This window comes from Aquarana catesbeiana, linkage group LG01 (assembly GCF_042186555.1).
Source record: "Aquarana catesbeiana isolate 2022-GZ linkage group LG01, ASM4218655v1, whole genome shotgun sequence".
Classification (NCBI taxonomy): Eukaryota; Metazoa; Chordata; class Amphibia; order Anura; family Ranidae; genus Aquarana; species Aquarana catesbeiana.
The window spans coordinates 64,359,436-64,381,195 of record NC_133324.1 but is presented as its reverse complement, the minus strand read 5'-3'; the positions used below and the strand labels follow the sequence as shown (position 1 = coordinate 64,381,195).

The following is a 21,760-nucleotide window of genomic DNA, read 5'->3' as shown; positions in this document are numbered from 1 at the left end:
TAATGAGCTAGTAAGCGATGTATACTAGCCCATTATGCCTTTGTCGTGCAGATTTTTTTTTTTAGGGGGGGGGGGGGGATTTTTTTCAGAGGTTTACAACCTCTTTAAGTGCATTTGAGTGCCATTGAAAATGAATGGTCTTGCAACAAGAAATGTAACTTGCACTAGCACAACACAATAATGCAAATAAGCCCTAAAGATTTTGGTGATCACTTCCAATAGTGAATACTTTAGCAGTGATGGATTGCTGGAGGGGGAGGGACTGGACAGAATCGCATCAACTCAGCCTTAGAGGCTGGCCATACATTATACAATTTTCCTTTAGATTTACTAAAACCATATAATCTGTGGTCAATACTAAACACTTTCAATTTGTATGCAATCAGGCAGGCCCTGATCTAAAGGAAATTGAATAAAAAAATTGTACAATGTATGGCCAGGTCTATAGCCTCTGTATCTACAGGAAGCACTGTGACTATACAAATAAAGCCCAGGAGCTGACCAATTCAACACCTGGGCTAAGTGCTGAACTCTGACCTCCTTATTTCCATTGGCCGGCCTAAGTACCTCCATTCCTTACCATTACCTTACAGAGATAGAACACCTACTGCAAGCTGACTTTCAACCTCCAGCAGCCATGTTGAAACTCAATATTAAAGTGTTACTAAACCCAGGACTCTGCATTCACTATATCTGGTCTCCCACAGTACTCAGAACGTAGAAATACAACAGTTTTAGTAAATATAAACTGCTAAATACCTTTTCTCATCAGCAGTATAAAGTATCCTATGACTTCTATCAGTGCCTGGTTACACCTTGTAGGAGGAATTTTCATTCTCCTCTGACTGTCCTCTAAGGCTGCAGGACCCCTGACCCTCTGTCTGTACAGTGCTGATTGGCCCTGTGCTGATCACATGCACTCTCTCAAGAAAAAAAAAAAAAAAAAAGAGCTCTCTAGGACACAAAACTGAGCATGTGCAGAGTGCCCCCAAGGCTCTGTTCTATCAGGAGATGATTTGGGGACTCTGGAAGACGTGGAGGATCAGAGAAAACAGGATCAAACAGCCTTTTTACACAATGTAGATGATTAACCCCTTAGGTTCCACAGTGAGTATAACGAGCATGCTTTACTGCACATAAGACTGATTTTAGTGGGTTTAGTAACACTTTAAGGCCTGAATGCTTGTGTATGTGTAATGTGATATCTTTTTATATCCTTTTCCAGCTTTATAAAGTTCCATTATCTTGTTACGCAGGTCTTTTGACTGTTCTTTTCTACCTCCTCATGGCTCAGTGTCTAGCCTGCTTAGTGCATCCATGTGAGAGCTAACAAACTCACTGACTATTTATACACAGACACTAATTGTGATATAAAAAGACACAAATTAGGGAAATTAACCTTTAATTGCCATTTTAACCCGTGTGTGCCACATTCTGTGTCTGTACCAAGGCCAAACATTCCAGGGTATGTAAACTTTTTATCAAGGGCCATTTGGGTGATTTCTGTTATCATTTAAAAAGGATCTAAAAAAAACTATGTGATAATAAATGGCTTCATGTGATCACTATCCTTAAATAAAAGACAGTTTTTTTGGCATGGTCAGTCATATTTTCAATATTAATGCCAAAATTTCACCATCTCTGCCAGGGTATGCAAATTTTTGAGCTCAGTTGTATATGTGTAAATGTACCTCCACCTCTTAATCCTCAGCTTGCAGAGCAGGCATTCTAACTGCAAACCTGATTTTCACTTTCAGCATGTGTGCAGCAACTGTATTGACTGTAGTGAACTAAAATGATGTCGTTATCTGCTTGCCTGGAATTTTTACTGACCTAATACGAGGTTCCTGACGAGGAGAGGCTCGTCCTCCTTATAATACTCCAGCATGCCCTGGAAGTCCTTCTCGATGCGCTGTACCGTCACCTGCCTGGTCAGCTCTGGCTGCTTCCGCTCTGGTTGGACAATGTCTGGAGTGCCTATATTGAGGAAAAACAACACCATTGCACATGTTAGAGCCATCAATGCCATTATTTTGCACATCTCTGTGTTCAGAGGTTTTTGGACAGTTCCAGTTATTAACTGCAGACAATTTGCCTTCAATATATAGCCATAGGAATATCTCAGAGTAGATGCTTACATAATTCATCAGGTAATGCTGAGTTAATGTTAGACAGATTCTAGATTGCAAGGAAATTAACTAAGTTGTTGTCTCTGGAAGCTGTGGCCAAATGAAGAAATTCAGAGGACGAAAGAACTAATCACCAGTATTGCCTGGGTTCTGACTGTCACTGACCTATTGCTATTAATGACTTACCATGTCTTGTTCTGCATCATGTCTCTGTGTGGAGGTGGCCACCTTCGTAGAGGAGCAGGGCTTTGCTTCCTCCTGTGAGAGCTACATCCCCCCTTTCCAATCACCAATGGGGGTATATTCAAGAAGCCACAGTTGAGGTGGTGGAAGCATGCTACCATAGAATGGATGAATCAGAAGCAGGGAGATCCTTGCACTGTAGAATCTCAGGTACAGCTTCCTCTCCAGCAAGGTATTTCTTTCATAAATATATTCCTAGATTGGTTGATCCTGCCAATTCTCTGTACTGCCTTACTGAGAGCGACAACAGTATTCTAAAGCAGCCCATTGATGATCTATTTATTTTTGTTAAACCAGCAAGTTGATGGCAGGTGGGGGAAACCTCCCTGGTGCGTGAAGGGAATTCTGACAGCAGAGAGACTTCCCCGAGGTCAGAATTCACTGATCAGCAATGCTGTCCATAGACGGCAGCACTAGATCGACTTCTGTACAACCACCCTGCCCATTGAAATTTGGCTGGTCCCTGCTGAACTGATCCATGTATGGCTGGCTTAAATTGGTTGTAAAAGCACAACATTCTATGCAAGAAGGTAAAAAACCTTCTGTGTGCAGCAGCCCCCCTCCCCCCTAATACTTACCTGAGCCCCCTGTCGATCCAGCGATGTCCACGAGAGCCTTGCCTCTCCGGAGACTCGCGCTCCTGATTGGCTTTTGGCAGCAGGGGGAGCCATTGGCTCCTATTGCTGTCAATCACAGCCAGTGAGCCAATCAGGAGAGGGAGGAGGTGGGGTCGAGCCGCAGATCTGTGTGTGAATGGACACACATAGCCACGAGTCGGGAACAAGCCTGCTTGGGTGCCCCCACAGCAAGCAGCTTGCTGTGGGGACACCCGGCAGGAGGGTGGGGCCAAGACCCCTGGCTAGGGACCCGAGAAGAGGAGGACCAGGTTGCTCTGTGCAAAACCATTACACAGAGCAGATAAGTATAGCATGTTTATTATTTAAAAAAAACAACAGACTTTAATATCACTTTAACTGATCCTCCATCTATTTCACCTTTATTCCCCTCAGCTAGCCATCCCATGTGACACTATTTATCAGTTTGTGGGTTGCCTCCAGCACCCAAAATGACATCAGCTCCTCCAGGGAGCCTTGCTATGAAAATAGACAATAGGATGAGAACGTCTTGCAGTGACCTCTACAGGAGACATGACACATGCACTGGTTTTTAGTTCTCATATGTTCTCATATGCCTGAACTGGGTACAATGGGTATACATACATGTTACTGAGAAAATCCCATTTTCATGGTTACCATTCAGTATACAGAGGAGGGGGGTATTCCCCAATTTAGGGTGTTTGTTGTACTCCGGAGGATGAATGAAAGTGACATGGCAGTGAAAGAAAGGTGACTATGTGCTGATGGTAGGGTTGCATTTAAAGTGAACATGTTACTTTGCCATACACAGGAAAAGCAATGTTCACATGTTAAGTACATCTGTGTTAAAAGGAACATGTTCACTACCGTAGCACACCTTCTGAGCTAGTTATCTGGCTGCCTCTGGCTTAAACAGTTTGAGGCACTGACCCAAAGTAAGCCTAAAAGAGGTGAAGTCGAAGCAAAATCCGAAATCTTTATCTGTGTACTCCTGGGTCATCAATCTAAAAGTATTAAAGCTGTTGGATCAGCATGGAAGCCAGGAAATTACTGCTTTCAGAAGGTAGGGCCAGCCACCGCAGCCTACATGTTTGCTTGGTGCAGACCTTTAACCATTTTGAATCCATATGGGTACCAAAGGGTTTAAATCCCTGGGCTGAGATCAACCTGCACCCAGATCTCAGTACGGAGATTCACTGATTCGTCCCCTGCATACCCATAAACTAAACAGCAGGGTGCTGTTTGCCTACCCCCTCCTGATTAGGACACATTTATATCAGCCTAGTATCAGCACCAGAAAATGATCTAGACCCAAGCACTGTACCTTCCGTTTCCTGCATCTTCTTCTGATACAGCTTTAGCTGCTTCTTCAGTTTCTTCTCATTCTTCTCTGACTTCTCCAACAATTCTTTTAGGTCCTGTTAAGAAAACAGCTATGTGAACATCTCCTTAAGCTGAGGAACGTAAGAAAAATGTTGTACTTTAAAGAAGAACTCCTCCAAAACGTTATGGTGAGCGGAATCTTACCAGGTTCTCATTGGTGAGTCGTGTGATTTCCTGCTGGATGCCGAACTCCACCTGAGCCTCAGGAGAGAGCTGCAATGCATGGAGGAGAACTTGCTGCTGATTCTCTAGTTCCTCCTTCAGAGACTCAATCTGAGAAGTCATTGCCTCCATCTCATCCTCGTGCTGCTGGCTCTGGCCCTGTAGCTGAGCCTCCAGGATCCTGCGGGATAGATGTGGACTTTTAGATGTGGGCAACTGTGACAACAAGCAAAGGGTTTCCACTTAAGAAAAACTACCAAACGGGCAGAAAATCGCCACTCCAAGTACATAGAAGAACTGTTACTCAATCAAGCCAATTTCAGGTGGACTAGGCAAGCACGCCATGCTTGTGGGACGAGATTACTCTATTGCTGACAACTCTCATGGTGAGAAAAAGTCATCCCATCGCGAATCATTCCTCTGTCTACTCCACTCCGATCTGCTCACTTAAAACATGTATGATTTGTATGCTGAAGCAAGCCTAGCATACATGTTTATATGACAGCTGATAGACATGTCTCTAGATCATGTTCACGCTCAACTGTCATATGTCTATGACAAGCTTAAAAGTGGAATTTTTTCTTAAAAATGCCCCCCCCCCCCCCTCCTCCCATCCCACCTGCCCTGTGGGGAAAAAAAAACATCTATACACTTAACTTTTTTTTTTTTTCTCTTTTTTAAGTCCGCTCCAGTCTGGTCCAATGATCCTACAGCTCCGACTCCCCTGAGTCATGGAGTGGTTGACAACGGCTGGGAATTCCTGGAGCAGTGACGTCATCCATGGGCTCCCATAGCCCAGCTGTTGTCGCCACTTCCTCCTTTCATCTGCAGCAGCCACTCACTGACACAAGGGAGCCGGAGCTGTGAGATCACATGAACGAACTAGAGCTTCGGCCAACCCCCCCACCTTTCTGACCCACCACATACTAAACATTTTATAGGCCTCAGCAAGTATAAAGGGATTATTTCTGTCCCGAAATTATCTTATTCCATTTACAATAATAGTGGACTTAATGGGTGGCATTAAATACTGTAGATCATGCAGCCATTGTAGCCCTTTCAGGTACAGAAAGACCTCACCTCAGCCAAGGGTGCAAAGCCCCCTCTTTGTGGGAATTTAGCAAATAATGGGTTCCTGATGATTCATGCAAAATATATATATATATATACATATATATATACATACATATACACATACAATGAGGGGAAAAAAAGTATTTGATCACCTGTTGCTTTTATATGTTTGCCCACTGAAAGAAATGATTAGTCTATCATTTTAATGGAAGATTTATTTTAATGGTGAGAGACAGAACAACAAAAAAATCCAGAAAAACGCATTTCAAAAAAGTTTTAAATTGATTTGCATTTAAGTGGAATTATTATTTGACCCTTTCGCAAAACATGACTTAGTACTTGGTAGCAAAACCCTTGTTGGCAATCACAGAGGTCAGATGTTTCTTGTAGCTGGCCACCAGGTTTGCACACATCTCAGGAGGGATTTTGTCCCACTCCTCTTTGCAGATTCTCTCATAGTCATTAAGGTTTTAAGGCTAACGTTTGGTAACTCGAACCTTGAGCTCCCTCCACATATTTTCTATGGGATTAAGGTCTGGAGACTGGCTAGGCCACTCCAGGACCTTAATGTGCTTCTTCTTGAGCCAGTCCTTTGTTGCCTTGTGTCACTGTCATGCTGGAATACCCATCCACGACTCATTTTCAATGCCCTGGCTAAGGGAAGGAGGTTCTCACCCAAGATTTGACGGTACATTGCCCCATCCATCGTCCCTTTGATGCAGTGAAGTTGTCCTGTCCCCTTAGCAGAAAAAAAAACCCCAAAGCATAATGTTTCCACCTCCACGTTTGACAGTGGGGATGGTGTTCTTTGGGTCAAAGGCAGCATTCCTCCTCCTCCAAACACGACAAGTTGTTTTCTTGGTGACTATGGTCCCAGCTGCCTTGAGACCATTGACAAGATTGTCCTGTGTAGTTCTGGGCTGATTCCTCACCGTTCTCATGATAATTGAAACTCCATGAGGTGAGATCTTGCATGGAGCCCCAGACCGAGGGAGAGTGATAGTTATTTTGTGTTTCTTCCATTTGCAAATAATCACACCAACTGTTGTCACCCTTTCACCAAGCTGCTTGCCGATGGTCTTGTAGCCTATTCCAGCCTTGTGTAGGTCTACAATCTTGTCCCCGACTTCCTTGGACAGCTCTTTGGTCTTGGCCATGGTGGTGAGATTGGAATCTGATTGCCTCTGTAGAAAGGTGTCTTTTATACCGATAACAAGATGAGATTAGGAGCACTCCCTTTAAGAGAGTGCTCCTAATCTCAGCTCATTACCTGTATAGAAGACACCTGGGAGCCAAAAATCTTGCGGATTGACAGGGGATTAAATACTTATTTCACTCATTAAACTGCAAATCAATTTATAACTTTTTTTGAAATGCATTTTTCTGGAAATTTTTGTTATTTTGTCTCTCACTGTTAAAATAAGACTACCATTAACATTATAGACTGATCATTTCTTTGTCAGTGGGCAAATGCACACAATCAGCAGGGGATCAAATACTTTTTTCCCTCACTGTATGGAGCTGGAGCCACGAGGTTGACCCATACAACACACTAACATCTCATGGGTCTTGGTTTTTCTCCTGTGGCAACACAGCACCTTATTCCCTGTTCAGACGGCTTTGTCATTGACAATTAACGGTCACATTTGCTTTCGTATCAATAGTGGTCTCCAAATCTCCTGCAGAAGCCCTGGAGGGGGGCGAAACATGTTGGGAATATCTACCACGATATTAACGTCTATGTAGATACGCCATTGATCATGCAACAGATATGTGTTGGATTTTAATTATGTACTAATAAATAAATTATTTTTATATTATGAATGGTCTATCTACTATTTGTATGGCACAGTTAAATAATTGAATATATATTATATATATACATACACACACACACACACACACACACACACACATTTCATTAAAGCCAGATGGTTAGCATTGCATCAAGCATTCTCCCGAAGGCGGTCAGCAATGGTGGTTGCCATATTTCCCTTAGCAAGGTTTGCTTTAAAACTACAGAACTGAAAAGGAGCATCTCAGCTGTGGCCAATATCAACCAATCAGGTTTTCATTTTCATTTTATGAGAGAAACAATAATTCCAATTGGTCACTAGAGGCAACAGCTGGAGTTGGAGCTCATTTGTTTTTCTATTAGTAATGAATCAAACATAAGGAGTGACAAGAGGGAAAATGAAGAATAGACAAGAAGACAGACAAGGTGAGTGAAAGTAAGAGAAAAGAGACGTCAACCTGGCCACTTGTTTTAAACCTTGATAGGCCAGGCCCAGCTCACCATCTTCATTCAGATACCCCCAGTCCTCAGTCTTTCTATAGAGAAAGGACAGAGAGAAAAAAAAGCAGAAACAGGATTGGAGAGAAAGACAACAAATCAAAAAGAAAGACAGACATGCTAGAGAACTTCCACCTTTTCCATTGTCCCAGTCAATCATCACAAATCTTAGCAGTTAGTACAGAGGTAGGCAGTACAAGGCAGGGCCTCCAGGACACACACTTTGTAATAATGCCCTTTACCCTTATCTGGAATCGTTCTATCCCTACCCTAATCTGGGGAGGCAGTCATGTTTATGATGTCATGACACTTTTACATGAGGTTTTACTTAAAGCCAAGTTCCAGGCAGGTATAAAATACACAGGTTAATGCAGCTTGGTGTTCACTAATACAGGCGTCTCCAAACAAAGGGTCAGTGTACTGTCCTTCAGAATTTAGGAGGCCCAGACTGTGGCCAGTGGGGGTACCAAATGCACCAGTCAGTGGAAGTAGACAATATTTCAGACTTGGTGGTCAATGGGAGTAATTAAATTATATAGTGCCTGCGGTCAGGAGGAGGAATTGTGCCCCATCGTTGGTGTCAGTGGGAGGAATTACGTTTCATCGTTGGAGTTAATGGGAAGAATCGTGCCCTATTGTTGGTGTCAGTGGAAGAAATATTGCCCCATCTTGATGTCAGTTGGAAGAATCGTAACCCATTGTTGGTGTCAGTGAGAGGAATCGTGCCCCAATATTGGTGTCAGTGGAAGGAATCGTTTCCCATTATTGGTGTCAGTGGAAGAATCTATGTCCCGTAATTGGTATCAGTGGGATGGATCGTGCCCCATCATTGGTATCAGTGGGAGGAATAGTGGCCCTATGGTTGGTGTCAGTGAGAGGGATCCTGCTCCATCAGTGGTGTCAGTGAGAGAAACCATACCCCATTAATCGTGTCTGTGGGAGGAATAGTGCCCCCCCCCCCCCCCCCATTGGTGTCAGTGGAAGAAATAGTTCCCTACTGTTGGTATCAGTGGAAGAAATAGTTCCCTACTGTTGGTGTTAGTGAAAGAAATGGTGCCTCATTGCTGGTGTCAATGGAAAAAAATAGTTCCTCACATCGGGGGGTAAGAGCAGTGCCCCAAGGTCTGGATAAAGGAATGCAAAGGTTTGCATCAAGCCCACGGGCCACAGTTTGCAGAACACGGCACTAATAAATGTTTTATTCTATTCAATAAAAACAGTGTAGGTAATTGAATTTGACTAAAAATCAGCCTCTGTACAGCAGAGCTCAGACATACATAGGGAGATTATTTGAATGCATTTTAGAACAGTATCTGTTAAGTCACATTAGGTATGTTTGCTCGGTCATTTGGGGTTTTGTGTGACCCTCTCCTTTACCATTTTTAAAGAAAATTACCTGTTGGTCTCACAGACACCATGATATGCCTCGATGGCATCATCCTGATCCATTTCTTTATCGCTGTTTGCCCAGTTTTTCTCTTTATCCTAACAAAGGAGACAGAATAGGATATTTTAGCCACGTACATCGCCATGTTTTAAGATACATTTTACAAACACCATACCATTAAATCAAAAGACAACATAAACATCAAATTGGGATACAATTTGCTGTTCCTTTTAATCATTATAGTCACATGACATACTAATGTGTCACATGACCTGTATCAGACTACACTTGCCGTAGGACCAACTGATTTTGACTCCTGTTATGACCACTGATCTTACCTGGCATCACAGTGCTATACCGCTAAAAACAAAAAGGAAATACACAGTTAACTTTCTGCTGTGCTTGTATTACAAGAAGCAGGAAAAAATATCCAGCTTGGGACATTCAAATTCTTCTCCGATCAGGTGACAATTGGACTAAATTAATGAGATGTAGGCAATCATAAAAACGAGAAATGCAAGCGATTGCCGTTATTAAAAATAATGAAATGGGATGATGTTCCCCAAAAACCACTCGCCTTTTACATTGTCTGATTTTTTTTAAAGAATTTATTTGCAAATTATGGTGGAAAATAAGTATTTTGTCAATATCAAAAGTTCGTCTCAATACTTTGTTATATATATTTTGTTGTCAATGACAGAGGTCAGACGTTTTCTGTAAGTCTTCACAAGGTTGTCACACACTGTTGCTGGCATGTTGGCCCATTCCTCCATGCAGATCTCTTCTAGAGCAGTGATGTTTTGGGGCTGTCGCTTGGCAACACGGACTTTCATCTCCCTCCAAAGGTTTTCTATGGGGTTGAGATATGGAGACTGGCTAGGCCACTCCAGGACCTTGAAATGCTTCTTACGAAGCCACTCCGTTGCCCGGGCGGTGTGTTTGGGATCATTGTCATGCTGAAAGACCCAGCCACGTTTCATCTTCAATGCCCTTGCTGACGGGAGGAGGTTTGCACTCAAAATCTCACAATACATAGCCCCATTCATTCTTTCATGTACACGGATCATTCGTCCTGTTCCCTTTGCGGAGAAACAGCCCCAAAGCATGATGTTGCCACCCCATGCTTCACAGTAGGTATGGTGTTCTTTGGTTGCAACTCGGCATTCTCACTCCTCCAAACACGAGTTGTGTTTCTACCAAACAGTTCTACTTTGATCATATGACATTCTCCCAGTCCTCTTCTGGATCATCCAAATGCTCTCTAGCAAACCTCAGACGGGCCCAGACATGTACTGGCTTAAGCAGGAGGACACGTCTGGCACTGCAGGATCTGAGTCCCTGGCGGTGTAGTGTGTTACTGATGGTAGCTTTTGTTACGTTGGTCCCAGCTCTCTGCAGGTCATTCACTAGGTCCCCCCGCTTGGTTCTGGGATTTTTGCTCACCGTTCTTGTGATCATTTTGACCCTATGGGGTGAGATCTTGCGTGGAGCCCCAGATCGAGGGAGATTATCAGTGGTCTTGTATGTCTTCCATTTTCTAATTATTGCTCCCACAGTTGATTTTTTCACACCAAGCTGCTTGCCTATTGCAGATTCAGTCTTCCCAGCCTGGTGCAGGTCTACAATTTTGTTTCTGGTGTCCTCCGACAGCTCTTTGGTCTTCACCATAGTGGAGTTTGGAGTGTGACTGTTTGAGGTTGTGGACAGGTGTCTTTTATACTGATAACAAGTTCAAACAGGTGCCATTAATACAGGTAATGAGTGGAGGACAGAGGAGCCTCTTAAAGAAGAAGATACAGGTCTGTGAGAGCCAGAAATCTTGCTTGTTTGTAGGTGACCAAATACTTATTTTCCACCATAATTTGCAAATAAATTCTTTCAAAAATCAGACAATGTGATTGTCTGGATTTGTTTCCACATTTTGTCTCTCATAGTTGAGGTATACCTATGATGACAATTACAGGCCACTCATCTTTTTAAGTGGGAGAATTTGCACAATTGGTGGCTGACTAAATACTTTTTTGCCCCACTGTAAGTGTATTTTTTTGTACATGAAACAAAAAAAAAATTTTTACCTGTAAATTATATATTTTGGAGTACAGTACAGGACACATGTTGAATATTTATAGACCCTGGGTTATAGGCTCGTACCTTCAGGTGAATGGACACTGGCAAGCTTTTGAGGTCCCCCCTTTAATTCAACCCTACTCAGTAAGTCCTCAGTTTTTATCAAGCAATGTAGAGTAAAAAATGAACAGAGGGGAGAGTGACCTGAGTCCTGTACTGTACTCCAACATATAATTCCTTTTATCTTAAATCTTACAGTACAGAGCACAGGCTGAATATCCATAGACCCTGAGATGTCCTCAAGCAATGAAATAGGAAGCGTAGGGAACAAGTAGGCAAAAAGGATTTGCGCCAACAGGCCTAGCAGACCCAAATTCAGAGAGCTGCTGCAAGGTCCTTGCGTCTGAAAGCTGCATTCGCAGAAGATTGGATGTCCGCCTGCTAAAACTTGGTATGAACCTGGTAGAAAAGGTATGAACAGAGGACCAGGTTTGAGAACCACCAAACTAGGGAATTCCTTGCTTGGCTGGATATGAGAATGAGTAGGTAGAGAGTACGAGCCTGCCATAAATGAAATTGGACGCATGGGACAGCATCAAAAGGAGGCCAACATGAGACCCCAAACTCTCATGGAGAATCTCACAGATTCACAGCTCTTTGATCTCATGTCCTGAGTGTGAATTCTGAGAGAGAAAGCAGTTATTTCTTTGGAAAGAAGACTATTGTGTGGGCTGTGTTCATATTTAGGCCCAAGTATTCCAGGCGACGAGAAGGTTGCGAAGCAGATTTTTGGAAGTTGATCACCCAGCTGAAAGCCTAAAGCTTCTCATTTGTCATTTGGGCATTTGCAGATAGATGTAAGGGGGATGAGTCCTTCAGAATAAGGTTGTCTAGACAACCTGTGTCCTGGATGCCCTGAGTTCTTAAAAGTGCCAGAAGAGGTGCAAGGACTACTCTGGGACAAAAGAGAGGCCAAACGTGAGTGTGATAAACTGGAAGCGATTGTCTGCTACTGCAAAGTGTAGAAAGGCACTGATGGGGTGGATAAATGGGAATATGCAGTAGACATCTTGGATGTCTACAGATGCCATGTATTGCCTTTGTCTCAGAGGGGCAGCAACTGACTTGTGGATTCCAAGTGTAATTTTGGAATTTGAAGGTATTTGTTTAGGGATTTTAGGTCCAGGATATGATTAATACCACTGCTGGGCGTTGGTACTAGAATCCATTAAACATGTCTTCTATTGGTACTGATACAACTACTCCCTGGGACAAGAAATGGTTTTGAGGCATTCTTCAAATCTGACTGTCCTTAGGCAGATTTTGGCTGATATGAAAGTAGAAAGCATTGAGGAGTTTGGTTTTGAACTTTATATGTTGTACCCCTATTGAACCAACAGGTCTGCGACCTTTGTAACACAGAGCTAGGCAAACTGTGACAGATTTCCTCCCAATCTTAGGGGGTGAGGGCGCGACTTCAATGGGCTCTGGGTAAGACAGGGTGGGCTTTGTGAACAGAGTATAGCGCTGAAAGGAAGGGCAGAACTTAGGCTTAGAAGTTGAAGCCTGGGTACAATATTGAAGTGCTCTGTGTTTTGAGGTGGTAGGGACAACTGAGAAAGAGAACTTGGAGCCTTTCCACTGGGGAAGAAGGACATTTCCTCCTGTCACATTGTGGATGAATTTGTCAAGTGCCTCACCACAGAGATGCTCTCCTTCAACTGTACGATTGAGTCATATGTCTGATAAATCTTCGCTGGTTCAGATAAAAGTTCATCCCAAGCTTTTTTTTATGCTTTTCAAAACAACCTTCACCAGTTTTTTTTTTTTTTTTTTTTTTTAAGGTTGTAGTAATACACCCTGAGTGAAACCAAATAACCTGTCTTTAGGTTGTGGGATAAAAAGAGCAATGATGGAAAACATGGGGGCAACTCAGGAAAAGGTAATGCCAGTATTCCAATGCTGTAAGGTCACAGTTTCTTTGGTTTGCTGGAGTGTTGCGGAAAGGCTATATAATGTCACTAGCACTTTATCTACAGTACTTTTATTTTTTTTACGTATAGGGAAGGATTTTTTTTAGATTCCTCGTTAAAGTAGGCATGCACGTTGCTCATGCAAGGTAAAACAACAGGTTTTCTTAGCACCCCACCCTCTCCTTCCCTAAATGCCTATACACAGGGTATGTACATACCCCAACCTCCTGTAACAGCACTGGGCCAATCCCTAAGTGGTAGAGCTGTCATATGAGGACATGTACTCCTGGGTTGGGGGAATTGTAGAGACCCTGCTTTGCCAAGTATGGGAAAGCACAAGTTTACTTGCCACTTACCACATTCTTCTCTGAGTCTTTCTGCTGAGCAGAGTTTACAATCTGTGTCCTGAGAATGAGAATCTCTTCTTTGCGCACTTCCAGTTCCTCGTGGGCGGATTTCAGCTGGTTCAGTAAGAGAGTGTAACTGCTGGGCTCCTCATTAGAGTCTTCCTCATTTGCTGCATCCGCAATGGCTTTCCTAAGCTCATTCAGGTCATTCTTGAGCTTCTTATTCTCAGATTCCAGCTCTTGCCTCTGCAATATAGATATGAATGAGGAGAATAGTCAGTAAATGATTTGTGCTCAGTTGTGTAAAGAAATATACTATAGGCTTTAATGTGTAAATTTACTACTGCACCCCAAACAATGAGAAAGGCAATATTCTCAAAATACAGCGCTCCTTAAACTCATAATAGAATAAACTGCTCCTGCGCATTAATTACAACTCATAATAAACTTAATGACAAAGTGCATTCACTATAATACAATGCTCAAAAAAAATTAAAGGAACACTTTGAAAACACATCAGATCTCAATGGGGAAAAATATCATGCTGGATATCTATACTGACATGGACTGGGTAATGTGTTAGGAACGAAAGGATGCCACATCGTTTGATGATAATGAAAATTATCAACCTAGAGAGGGCTGAATTCAAAGACACCCCGACAATCAAAGTGAAAAAATTATGCAGCAGGCTAGTCCATTTTGCTGAAGTTTCATTGCAGCTACCCAAAATGGTAATTAGTAGTTTTGATGGCCCCCACGTGCTTGTATGCATTCCTGACAACGTCGGGGGGCATGCTCCTAATGGGACGAGGATGTGTCCTGGGGTATTTCCTCCCAGATCTGGTCCAGGACATCACTGAGCTCCTAAACAGACTGAGGTGCAACCTGGTGGCCTCGGATGGACTGAAAAACATAATGTCCCAGAGGTGGTCAATTTGATTTAGGTCAGGCAAGCATGGGGCCATTCAATGGTATGAATTCCTTCATCCTACAGGAACTGGCTACATACTCTCGCCACATGAGGCTGGGCAATGTCCTGCACCAGGAGGAACCCAGGACCCACTGCACCAGTGTAGGGTCTGACAATGGGTCCAAGGATTTCAGCTCGATACTTAATGGTAGTAAGGGTGCCATTGTCTAGCCTGTAGAGGTCTGTGCCTCCCTCCATTGATATGCTTCCCCAGACCATCACTGACCACCAAACCGTTCATGCTGAATGATATTACAGGTAGCATTATGTTCTCCACGGCTTCCCCAGACCCTTTCACGTCTGTCACATGTACTCAGGGTGAACCATCTCTCATCTGTGAAAAGCACAGGGTGCCAGTGGTGGACCTGCCAATCCTGGTGTTCAATGGCAAATGCTAATCGAACTCCACGGTGCCAACTAGAGGACGTTGGGCCCTCAGGCCACCCTCATGAAGTCTGTTTCTGATTGTTTGGTTAGAGACATTCACACCAGTGACCTGCTGGAGGTCATTTTGTAGGGCTCTGGCAGCGCTCATTCTGTTCCTCCTTGCACAAAGGAGCAGATACCGGTCCTGCTGATGGGTTAAGGACCTTATACAGCCCTTTCCAGCTCTCCTAGAGTAACTGCCTGTCTCCTGGAATCTCCTCCATGCTCTTGAGACTGTGCTGGGAGACACAACAAACCTTCTGGCAATGGCACGTATTGATGTGCCATCCTGGAGGAGTTTGACTGCCTCTGCAACCTCAATAGGGTCCAGGTATCGCCTCATGCTACCAGTAGTGACACTGATCCTAGCCAAATTCAAAACTAGTAAAAAAACAGTCAGAAAAGATGAGTAGGGAAAAAAAATGGCAGTGGCCTCCACCTGTAAATTCATTCCTGTTTTGGAGGTCATCTCATTGTTGCCCATCTAGTGCACCTGATATTAATTTCATTAACACCAAAGCAGCTGAAATTGATTACCAACCCCCTCTGCTACTTAACTGACCAGATCAATATCCTAGGACTTTAATTGACTTGATGCTAATCTCTGATTAAAAAGTGTTCCTTTAATTTTTTTTTAAGCAGTGTATAATGCCAATATCCAATCATGTACTTCAAAATAGTGCTTAAAAAATGTGACTTCAAAATGCCAATCCCAGAAAAAAATCTTATTAATATAATGTGTAGTATTCACTCTATAAAAGTACTGAGGGCATTATGTGTGAAAAATAGTTCCTTAATATAGTAGTTCCTTTCGTGCTTCAATCCACCACCGTGAATCACCACCCCACTGGAGGACTCACCAGATAACCATGACCTCTCATTTAGGGGTAAGGTATGTATGGCAGTCTAATAATCCCCAATTGAGTTTCTATGTGATGCACAAGACTTGGAGAAGGTAAAGGAAGTATTTGGTTTACTCTAACTGAGCCGAATCCTCCTTTATTTGCATTTCACCTGCTCCCCCTCCCAAACACTGCAGCTCACATGGGGGGGGGGGGGGGGGGGAGTTTCAGCAACAGAGGCAGTGCTGTCCATTCAGAAAGCAGTGGGAAGGGCTAGGTGTGATCAGGTGCTGAGTGACAACTTGGGAGTCCTGTGAATCAGCAGTGAAAATGACAAGAAAATAATTTACCCAGGTACTCCCCACGTTTACCCAGGCAACCCCGCCCTCCCACAGAGCTGATTATTCTGTGATTGGCCACAGCCAAAGTCGCCTGTCCTGGAGGCAACTTCAAGTTGCGATGTAAGTTGCGCAAAGTCGCGCTGAAGTCGCCTCCAAATTGCCTCGCAAAGTCGTGCCGGTTCACACAGGGGCAACCCCAACTTACAGCGAGACTTTGCAAGGCGATTTGGAGGCGACTTCAGCGCGACTTTGCGTAACTTACAACGCGACTTAAAGTTGCCTCCAGGACAGGAGACTTTGGCTGTGGCCAATCACAGAATAATCCGCTTGGTAGGAGGGATGGGGGTTGCCTGGGTAAACGTGGGAAGTACCTGGGTAAATAATTTTCTTTTACACTACTGAAGTCGCTCCGTTTTCAGAAAAGGTTTGTGACGGCTCTCATTCACTTCAATGGGATTTCTTATGTCCAGCGACTTGAGGTCTGACAAGTCGGATCCAAAGTCGCTGTAGTGTGAACCGGCACCAAGTATAAATGTTTTGTCTGAATAGGTGGCAAGACATAATCTATACTGATCTACAAAATATTGGAAAGGAATGTTTCTCTCAACCTCTATTAATGTTTTGGTATATAGGGGATCTAGGTGATCCAGATTATGTGCTTTTGTACGTAAATTTACAATGAACTCAATAAAAAAATGTATACTGTATATACTCGAGTATAAGTCGATCCGAGTATAAGTCGAGGCCCTAATTTACCACAAAAAAATGGGAAAAACTTAGTGACCCGAGTATAAGACGAGGGTGAGAAATGCACAGCTACTGTAAGTGGAAAAGAGGGTCAACAATGCCCATTTGCAGCATCACTTTGCCCATTTGCATGCCTCACTGTGCCCATTTGCAGCCTCACTGTGCCCATTTGCAGCCATAGGTCCCCCGAACTTCAAACTCAGTAGTTAAGGGTTCCTAGATGCCCCCTAGCTGCAGCCAAAATTTGGGGTCTCTGAACCCAAAGGGTCCCGAAATGACATTGCTGCAGATGGACACAGTTGACCGACTTTGGGGCCCCGTATCTCTGGGGTTTCTAGCACCAAGTGGCCCCGAGATACAAGGCCCCAAAAATCGGTTCAGAAAATGTCGAGCACTTTTCTGCAGCAGAGAATGACATTTTCCGAACCGGCTTTGGGGCCCCGTATCTCGGGGCCACTTGGTGCTAGGAACCCCAGCTTTGGATACGTTGTGGTACCAGTTCCACTGGGTTTGCACACTAAATTTGGGGTTCCTAGCACTAAGTGGCCCTGAGATACGGGGCCCCAAATTCAGTTCAGAAAACGTCAAGCACTTTTCTGCAGCAGAGAATGACATTTTCCGAACCGAATTTAGGGCCCCGTATCTTGGGGGCACTTGGTGCTAGGAACTACAGCTTTGGATATGTTGTGGCACCAGTTCCATTGGGTTTGCACACCAAATTTGGGGTTCCTAGCACCAAGTGGCCCTGAGATACGGGGCCCCAAAATCGGTTCGGAAAATGACATTTTTTGCTGCAGAAAAGTGCTTGACTCGAGTATAAGTCGAGGGGGGCACTTTCAGCACAAAAAAATGTGCTGAAAAACTCGACTTATACTCGAGTATATACGGTATTTAAAAAAAACAAGGAGTTAAGAACTTTAAACATAGCTAGAGTTTGACTTTAGTGTGTAGAGGAATGTTTATACCCTGAGATGCTCCTTGTAACAAATGAGTTCATTACAGAAGCCATAGAGCTACACTGCTTCTCTGTGAACACTGATTGATAGTGCAGAAGACAGGAGAAGACGGCAGCTATTGGCTGAGCATCACACAGGATGACAGTACATTACTTACATAGCGCTCGACTGCTCTCTGATCTGTGCCTGGGGAGAGATGCGAGTCCCGAGCGGCTTTATTACTTTTACTCATTAGTCTCTGTGATGTACAGAAGCTGCAACTCCTTCTAATCACATGCTAAGAAATATTCTGACCTCTACAGGGGAAGAGCTGCTGTCATCTACCCAATACATTAGGCTGGATGTATTTAACCAGTTTGTGCCGCAATGTGCCTCAAGTCCTCATGCGCAATTCCTCATACCGTGAGGACAGTAAAGTCTAACCATGGGCTTAATCCGATACCACACACTGGATGCATCTGTCGCTAGCAGTGGTCTCCAAACTGCCACCCTGGGGCTGAATGTGGCCCTTTGCTTGCCTTTATCCGGACCTTGAGACATTTTTCCTGCCTCTGACACCAACATTTGGGCACTCTTTCTTCCACTGACACCAATAATGGGGCATTATTCCTCCCACTGATACCAACAATGGGGCACTATTTCTTTCCAAGGACTCCAACAATAGAGCATAAGTCCTTCCACTGACAAGAATGGGCCACTATGTCTCCCACTGACACCAACTATTTCTCCTGCTAATACCAAAGATCGGGCATTGTTTACTTTCACAGGGCACAGTCTGGCCCCCCCCTAAAGTCTGAAGGACAGTAAACGGGCCCTTTCTCTAGGAAGTTTGGAGACCCCTAGTCTATAGCAATAACACGGCAGTTTTTGTTTTTCTGAATCCCCTCTGTAACATAGTTTTAGATCCTGTAGATCCTGCCAGTAGATGCACTACTTGTGCTCATTTTCACATTGTTGATGCTAGATAACGATACACCACACTTAAGGGCTCGTTCATTCTTCCGGTGCTCTTCTGCATTCGGATCACTCTTCTGACAGCATTTGCTGGTCGTGAGGAGGTGTTGTATGGCATCCTCACCACCTGCCTAAAGTAGTTCTAAAAACTCAGGGTTCTATTCTATGCATGAAGGTAAAAAACCTTGTGTGTTCAGCAGCCCCCCCCCCCCCCCCAATACTTAAAGTGGATGTAAACTCCATTCATGAAATCTGCAATGCAATGCCAAGCTGCTGCTAACAAAGCAAACAGAATATTGGCATTAATAAGGGGGAGTAACTCCAGAGATAAAGTGATAATTCTCCCGCTCTACAAGACTCTGGTCTGGACGCACCTAGAGTATGCTGTCCAGTTCTGGGCACCAGTCCTCAGGAAGGATGTACTGGAAATGGAGCGAGTACAAAGAAGGGTAACAAATCTAATAAAGGGTCTGGAGGATCTTAGTTATGAGGAAAGGTTGCGAGCACTGAACTTATTCTCTCTGGAGAAGAGACGCTTCAGAGGGGATATGATTTCAATTTATAAATACCATACTGGTGACCCCACAATAGGGATAAAACTTTTTTGCGGAGGACACGTGGCCACTCATTAAAATTAGAAGAAAAGAGGTTTAACCTTAAACTACGTAGGGGGTTCTTTACTGTAAGAGTGGCAAGGATGTGGAATTCCCTTCCACAGGCGGTGGTCTCAGCAGGGGGCATTGATAGTTTTAAAAAACTATTAGATAATCACCTGAACGATCGCAACATACAGGGATATACAATGTAATACTGGCATATAATCACACACATAGGTTGGACTTGATGGACTTGTGTCTTTTTTCAACCTCGCCTACTATGTAACTATGTAAATCTGACCTGGGCATATATATCTGAAATGTTTCCTTATCTCTCTCCAAAGCCCTAAGTGCCGTGTCTTTCTGCTGCTCCATTCCTCTGTTATCAGTATGATAACTTCTGATAAGTTCTCCGACACATGAGATAAAAGCCGCTGGAAATTTGTGTCGGGGAGGGAACGTAGAGACAGATAAGCAGAGAGATTGTCTATTCACAGAACAGCTCTGCATGTTACTTCCTTCCTCTGCCTATGTGGAGGGGGGGGCTGTGTGCCTTTCCTCCAATCAGCTCACACACAGTGTATGCCCAGACTTCCCTCCCACTGCTGAAACAGGTAGAAAAATTTCTAACATGATCTGCACTTTCTAAAGAATGTAGAAAGGGGAAGACAGCAGAAAGACACGTAAAACTTATGTAGGGAGATTTGTTTCATCTCTGTGTATCATCTGAGGCTGTTCACTTCACTGGGTATATGTGAGGGTTTACATCCACTTTAACTGAACCCCATCACGATCCAGGGATATGCACAAGAGCCTCGGCTCTCCGGGACTCCTTGGCTCCCGCTGCTGTAAATCACAGCCAGTGAGCCAATCAGAAGAGAGAGGGGCGGAGCCAAGTCGCGGCTCTGTGTCTGAATGGACACGCAGAGCAGAGGCTCGGGTGCTCCCATAACAAGCTGTTTGCTCTAGGGGGCCCTTGGCAGATGGGAGGGGCCAGGAGCGCCGGCGAGGGACCCTTGAAGAGGAGGATCGGGGCTGCTGCGTGAAAAACCATTACACAGAGCAGGTAAATATAACGTTTGTTATTTTTTCTTCTTAAGTTTCCTTTATTATCACTTTAACACCTTGATCCCCACACTAACATGCCACACCATATTTTATATTATGTTATACCTGTGGACCCTTATTAAATACAATTCCTGGGAGGGGGTCACCTGAAATCTGACAACTTCTACCTGTCAGCTGCCTGTCCTCACTTCCAGGAACGGGGAGCATGTGACCCTCTCCTCTTCCACCTGCAGTGCCAAATCCAACTGATGTTACGTGAGGTCTGAGAGAGACCTTTAGCTTTGTGTGAGCTCCAACTAGACCAACCTGGAACTGACACACGGCTCTTTTTTACTTTAGGGCTCATTTACACCATTGCACTGCCGTAACGCACATGGGTTTCAGCCTATTCATTTTTAATAGGCTGTTTAATGAAACACACCACAAGCTGACGCATGACAATGCATTGATTCACATTGATGCAATTGCCCTTATTTGGGTGGTGAACAGGGCTGCAAAGGAAAAATGAGTATATGGAGGTGCAATTATTAAGCAAATCTGTTACTTTGTACTGCATGGAAAAAGCAAAGGCCCAATTTAAAAAAAAAAAAAAACACTTCTCTATCACTTTTCTGTTACCTTCAGGTTGTTGTAGGCGATGTCTGTGTCACGATCCGTGTCATTTGATGTTTCAATGACCTGAGTAGATAGAGGACACCAGCTTCAGTAGATGTGTCATGGAGAAAGACATGAATATAATCAGCAGACACAATCACTCTCATTACCTGCGGCTTATTATTTTCTTGCTGCTCCTTCTCCTTCTTCTCTAACTGGTTCTGCAGTTTCTTCCTCTCCAGTTCCAGCTCCCTCACCCTCTTCTGAAGTTTCAGGAACAGAGTCATGTCCATCGCAGCCTTCTCCAGCCCGGCTTCCTGTGCCATAATAAGATCACATTGTTAAAGTGTATTCCCATATTTGCATTATAAATGCACTACGGGTCCAGATGAGGCCTATATATTCAGGATCTTAAAAGACTGTATTCATTTGTATGGGAAAAAACATTGGAGCAGGGTGATGGTCCTCAGTCAAGTTTAATCCCTGGTTAGAATTTTTTCAATCTTACACAGGGCCTCTTCTTTGTATTCCTGGAGGCTGAACTGAACAGAATGGCAGGGCAATGAAGGAAAGGTAAGTATGTAATATTAGGGAGGGGGTTATTAAAGTGCA

At 43.8% G+C, this 21,760-nt stretch overlaps 1 protein-coding gene across 2 annotated transcripts in view; it reads right to left on the bottom strand.

The window, feature by feature from the left end:
* The window catches only part of MYO5B (myosin VB), a 394,698-nt gene that overhangs the window by 26,525 nt on the left and 346,413 nt on the right, over nucleotides 1–21,760 (bottom strand). The window contains exons 26-33 of one of the 2 annotated variants that reach the window (XM_073619562.1): nucleotides 21,319–21,465; nucleotides 21,173–21,232; nucleotides 13,664–13,900; nucleotides 9,277–9,365; nucleotides 7,841–7,918; nucleotides 4,496–4,694; nucleotides 4,293–4,386; nucleotides 1,834–1,977 (exon numbers count right to left, since the gene is read on the bottom strand). In XM_073619562.1, the coding sequence (XP_073475663.1) occupies nucleotides 1,834–1,977; nucleotides 4,293–4,386; nucleotides 4,496–4,694; nucleotides 7,841–7,918; nucleotides 9,277–9,365; nucleotides 13,664–13,900; nucleotides 21,173–21,232; nucleotides 21,319–21,465 (1,048 nt within the window). The remainder of the gene's footprint in view (nucleotides 1–1,833; nucleotides 1,978–4,292; nucleotides 4,387–4,495; nucleotides 4,695–7,840; nucleotides 7,919–9,276; nucleotides 9,366–13,663; nucleotides 13,901–21,172; nucleotides 21,233–21,318; nucleotides 21,466–21,760) is intronic. The other variant, XM_073619572.1, reaches the window with a different exon arrangement.